The sequence below is a fragment of the Setaria italica genome, chromosome VII (genome assembly GCF_000263155.2).
Source record: "Setaria italica strain Yugu1 chromosome VII, Setaria_italica_v2.0, whole genome shotgun sequence".
Lineage (NCBI taxonomy): Eukaryota > Viridiplantae > Streptophyta > Magnoliopsida > Poales > Poaceae > Setaria > Setaria italica.
In genome coordinates this window covers 22,825,395-22,830,785 of record NC_028456.1, presented here as the reverse complement: position 1 = coordinate 22,830,785, position 5,391 = coordinate 22,825,395, and the positions used below count along the sequence as shown (strand labels likewise).

The following is a 5,391-nucleotide window of genomic DNA, read 5'->3' as shown; positions in this document are numbered from 1 at the left end:
TGGCACTGCATTTTTGGACGGCGGGTAAGATTTGTAAAAATTACAAGGGCTAAAACGCAAAAGTGCATCATACACAGCGCGTGCATCCGGGCCATTAGCTGCGCATCCAACGGATGCACCCGGCCGGGTGCATGGGAGCACCCCAAGGGCCGGAGGCAGTTAGAGTAACTCCAACACTGCTCGATGGTAGCAACAAGTCGCATTCTTCGACAGCTCATCCAGTCACAACCACACTGCGTCACAACATTTTACAGTTCGGCAGAAGTTTACATCCTCTGCCTCTGAGAAGCCATAACAAAAGTTAGGTCACGGCCGCAGGAAACAGGTAGCAATCTTCTCAACCAAAATGCATCAGAGCTGAAATGGTGAGAAAATTGATGGCAGCAACACGATCATAAACAGATCTTTACATTTATAAACTGGAGCGCATGTTATACTATTCCAGCACGATTGCACGAAGGGAAATAATGTACAATAGGGGAGTATGCTCTGTGCTAATTGATGATTAAGTCGATAGCAGGCAGTCCCACGAGCAGCTCATCCTGCAGAGATGATGATTAAGTTGATAGCACGCATTCATGTCGAGGCCCAATGCAGAATTTGATCAAACTCCCTTTGTGCTACACTGGTCAGATCTTGTGTTAGACCTGGAACAACAAATTCAGGGACGAGATACAGTGAGACAACATGAACAAATCAAATTTCAGGAAGCATTGTAACACGGTACAAAGGGACCAGCATGCAAAAGGCAGCTAGCTTACTCATCAGTATCCGAAGATCAATTTTTGCCCTTTCTTTTCTTTCGCTTCTTTGAGGTGTTGGTGGCGGTATCGCCCACATTGGTCGCTGGTGCAGCAGGTGGGGCTACGGGTGCTGCTACTGCTGGTTGAACTGCAGGGGCAAAGGGTGGGAAAACCATGGGATGTGGATGCATTGGTACTAAAAACATTCCTTGGGGCATAGCTGCTGAGGCAGGCGCCATAGCCATCATTGTTGGTGCTGCTGCCATTGGTGCAGATGGCACCACTGTAACAGTAGTCACTGCTGCAGTCGTAGGTGTTGACATCGATGCTCCATTACCAACGTCTTCTGTGGAGGATGGCTTTGAGGACTTAGCACCTTTTTTACCAGCAGAAACTGGACTCTCTCCAGGCCTTTTCTCTTTTCGGGACTCCTCAAACTTGCGCATTTTCTCTTTAGCTTCTTTCATCACAGAAAGGACGTACTCCATCGCATCAGGGTCAGTAGCTCCCATTTCCACAATGTCAGCAAAGTACTGGTGTCCGTGCTTGTAGAGATTGTCCACCTTATCTTCCTGAACATTATCTGGTTTTGTGCCCTTCCCTGTAGCTTTTGCCGCATTTGGTGAAATGGGGGTTTCCTTAGGTTCCTCGGGGCATTTGTAATCCTTCCGCCATCGATCAAGAATATATTTGGGAGGTATTAGCATCACAAGCTCTTGCCTCAAGACTGCAAGAGCATGGCTACATAAAATACCTTTAAACTGAAATGACCTGCAGATGCACCAAACTTCTTTCTCGGCACTGTTATACATCACTCTGTAGTCAAACTTCCTCTCCTTTCCAATCACTGTCACAGTGTAAGTCACTACTGAACCACTCCTACTGACTTCAGTGCAGTTCACATTCATCAGCTGCTTCAACTGATCCTGGAATTTCTGGAACATATTTATTGTATAAACATTTGCAAATTGCTCCTCAAAAAGAAGACCAGACAGGACTTGTGGCCTCTGTTGAAATGAACGGAAATCATCATAGGCTTCTCGATCAGACCTGAGCTTCATAGCAGTATCAAATTGTTCAATGAATGTCTTTATTGTGGTTTCTGGGGTAATATATCCATCAAAAAAGGCCTCCAATCTTTCGCTACGCCGAACTGTGGAGATACCAGCCCAGAAAGTATCCTTTACATATGCTGGTACCCATTTCGCTCTCTCTTCAAACAAGGTTGTAAGCCACCGGTTATCATGAAGATTGTACTGATTGATCATTTCAACCCATTCCCTCTCGAAGTCAGCTGATGTAATGGTATCATAGACTACCTTCTTCATTCTCAAACTGATTGCTTCTTTATCCTCAACTCTTCCAGACATTTCAGGAAGTTCCTTCATTATATGCCAAAGGTTGTATCTGTGCCGAGTATTTGGAAATACTTCACTGACTGCTTTGACTACTGGCCTTGAATGAGTCGTAATAATTGCTTCAGGTGCTTTATCATTCATACATTTTAGCCATTTTTTGAACAACCATGCAAAAGTCTCTGGAGACTCGTCTCCAAGTAGACCACATCCTAACAACACAAACTGCCCATGATGGTTGATTCCCAGGAACGCGACCAATGGAATGACAAATTGATATGTCAAATAGACTGTGTCAAAGCAAATAACATCACAAAAATGTTGATATGCAACTCTGGATCTAGCATCAACCCAGCAAACGTTCTTGAGCCGACCTTCATCATCCATGTCCCAGTTGTAGAAGAAGTTGGAGTTTTGAGCTTGCATCTTATCAAAGAAAACTAAGAGTGCCTCAACGTCACCCTCTGCAAACCTCAACTTTCCAGCCTTCCCTGCCCCTTCAATGGAATAATTTGACTGAGCAAAGGATCTCACCATGAAATCTTTGTTTTGGTTGGGTGGCCTGCCTCTACCAGAGTGAATCTTCGGGTTCAATCGAGTTTTGGCATTGAATGGGCGGTGCTCCCGTTGCCAGTCAGGAAGATCTTTAAAGCACATCATGAATCTGACCATCTCAGGATTGCATGGGTGATTATGCTCCAGTTCAACAAAGACCACTTCCCAATGGTTCTCATTGGCGTTGAACTTCACTACCATCATAGATTTGCAACCAGTCTTTGCGACAAGCCTCCTTCGAGCTTTGAGGCCAGGCTTAATCCTAGCAATGCCACCTTTGTAACAGACAAATGTAGCACGGTATTTAACCCCATCAACACTGTGGGAAGTCCTCTTTGAGACCCCAAAGCCAGCACGATAGCCATATTCTAGGTAGAATTGATAGGCCAAATCAACCGTCTCAAAGGTCATGCCAACTCGAGGGCTGACAATCCCATGCTTATCCAAAACTGTGTTGTTGTTCTCAAAGGACACAGGCGCATCCCTGTATGGTTGCAAGCTGCTCCTGGAATAAGGGTCGCTATGAAGGGCATCCATTGCATCAGCACTCGGTTATCAAATCCAGGTCAACATAAACTGTAAAATATAGACGAATGTAAGAACCTCTTGAAGTAGACCACAGAACAAATACTTAGCAAAGAAACCTGAGTTTCTTTTATGTGACTTCCTTAACACAAAGCATAGAAAAATATCAATTTACTTACATGAGCAAACAGTACCCAAACTCAAATTCAATAGAAAAACTGAAAAAGTGAATGATGATGACAGTGCAACGTTACTATTTGCCACCTAGGACCCTTCTAAATGTTTTGATTTCTAAAAGTATTGATGAATATGTGCTACATACAATTCCTGTCAACTTAGGCATCAAATGACATTACTTTTTTTGCAAAAATAGACAGATCATATGACTGAAATTACAGGCAAACCCCTTTCTCTTCTCCGTCCCTCCCAAAATCAGAGCACAAAAGCACATACCATCTAACTCTCAATCTCTCTGCCCTCGCCACCACCTGCCAACAACCCCACCCCACTCCACCCACCCAAGGAAATGACGGATCGACCCACTTATCTCTCACTTTCCAAATGGTTACAATAACTATTCAACAGTTCCAAACCCCATGTGCAGTACCACAGAAAGTGATGAAAAAAGAAACAGTGCTTAAGCCCTTTCAGATATCACCAGATTTGGAAAGGTTGCTTATAATGACTAACTGGTGGGAGTGTTATTTAGCAAGCACTGAGTCATGCATGACTCATGGTTGCCCTGAGCCTGCATAGATCCATATTTGGAAAGCAAATAGTGAATGTCATGTTTCACAACACAGCAAATCTTTCAAATTTCGGAATGAGAGAAATCCTCTCATGAACATAAAGCCAGAGGGTGCAGCATGATATATACTATCAACTACTATAAAGTTTTCACAGCATAGTGGTGCTTGCAACTAGAAATTAAATAATTATGACTGAAATTTCACTGATAATAATGAAACAACAGCATATAATAGATAAGCTATTGCAAGTCGAGCTCAGGGATTCCCAACAAAAAAGTAAAAGGCAGGGCTATGCAGAAAAATGCATGCACTAGAAGGACTAGAGCAATAATCATGCTATCCTCTTTTACCAAATACCTATGTAGCTGTCTAGTAACACCAGCACAGCGCAATTATAGGCTATATTTCATTTATCAAGACAATATGAGACTTGAACTGTCAATCAAGTGTATTTGATGGTCAGAAAAGGAAGAGGCTTATCACCAGGAGAAAGTGATGAGAAGAACACTATCCTCCTAAACTTGACTGATTAACACCCAGGGCTATCTCAGATTACTGAGGATTTAACTTTTCAGTGGATAGAACACTAGAGTGGAGATAAAACAATTATCGGAACCTTATGGGGAAAAGACAGGCAGGACAAATCCGGGCCATGGGTGGTTCCATTAAAGAAGACAACCTGCACCTTGGTACCATGAATATATATGGTGTCAAAATGTCAACTAGCATCGATCTCGCGCGCTCACGAACAAGGACTTAATCGAACACCGAGCTATGAATGGGGGGGATTGGACTGGATAAGTAGGGCAACCCGCAGCAAACAAATCCAACACTAACTGAATGGAGGCAGATAAAGATTTGGGTTTGGTTGGGCGTCGTCACAGCAAAGGATACGCCCACCGGAACGAAATTTTTCCAGGAAGCTCGGATTACTCACCAACAAGAGGAGGAATCAATCCATGTCCTGGTGGATCCCCGCTCCGCTCCACTGGACCGAGGGAGGAGCGACGCTGCGGCAGTGGATTGAGGAGCGGAGGACGGGGGAGCGGGCTGCTGCGGAAGGGGCCTGCTGCTTGTTGGTCGGCTGCGCCGCGTGCTAGCGTTGGGGGGTCCGAACTCGGAAATCTGGAGCGTGGACGGGGTGACGGGCTTGGGGAAGTGGCTCTGTGGCTGCGCGCCGAATGGGTTTGGGAGTTGGGAGTTGTAGGGTTGAAAACGGACGGGATAAATCCCGTACCGTCCCGTCCGTTTTCCACATTTGACCTGCCGGTTTTCATATTTACGACAAATTCGAAAATAGGATGGAAAGTGAGAGAGTTTATTCCGTCTATTTCTTCGGGATCCTGTTTTTTGCCGGGATGGATCCATATTATCTCATATTTAATAAATCTGAAATAGACTTAATATGCATTAACATGTACTTAGCTCAATACCTCTTATGGCTTAAAAGGCCACATGTTTCGG

General features: G+C 44.4%; 1 protein-coding gene across 1 annotated transcript; it reads right to left on the bottom strand.

Annotated features, from left to right (window-relative positions):
- Positions 1 to 265: 265 nt before the first annotated feature.
- On the bottom strand, positions 266 to 5,122 carry LOC101785038 (protein FAR1-RELATED SEQUENCE 6). The gene is made up of 3 exons (XM_004975901.2): positions 4,865 to 5,122; positions 762 to 3,229; positions 266 to 647 (listed from the first exon to the last, which is right to left on the bottom strand). Exon 2 carries the CDS (start codon positions 3,188 to 3,190, stop codon positions 779 to 781), a length of 2,412 nt encoding a protein of 803 aa, XP_004975958.1. The 5' UTR covers positions 3,191 to 3,229; positions 4,865 to 5,122; the 3' UTR covers positions 266 to 647; positions 762 to 778.
- Positions 5,123 to 5,391: the final 269 nt, after the last annotated feature.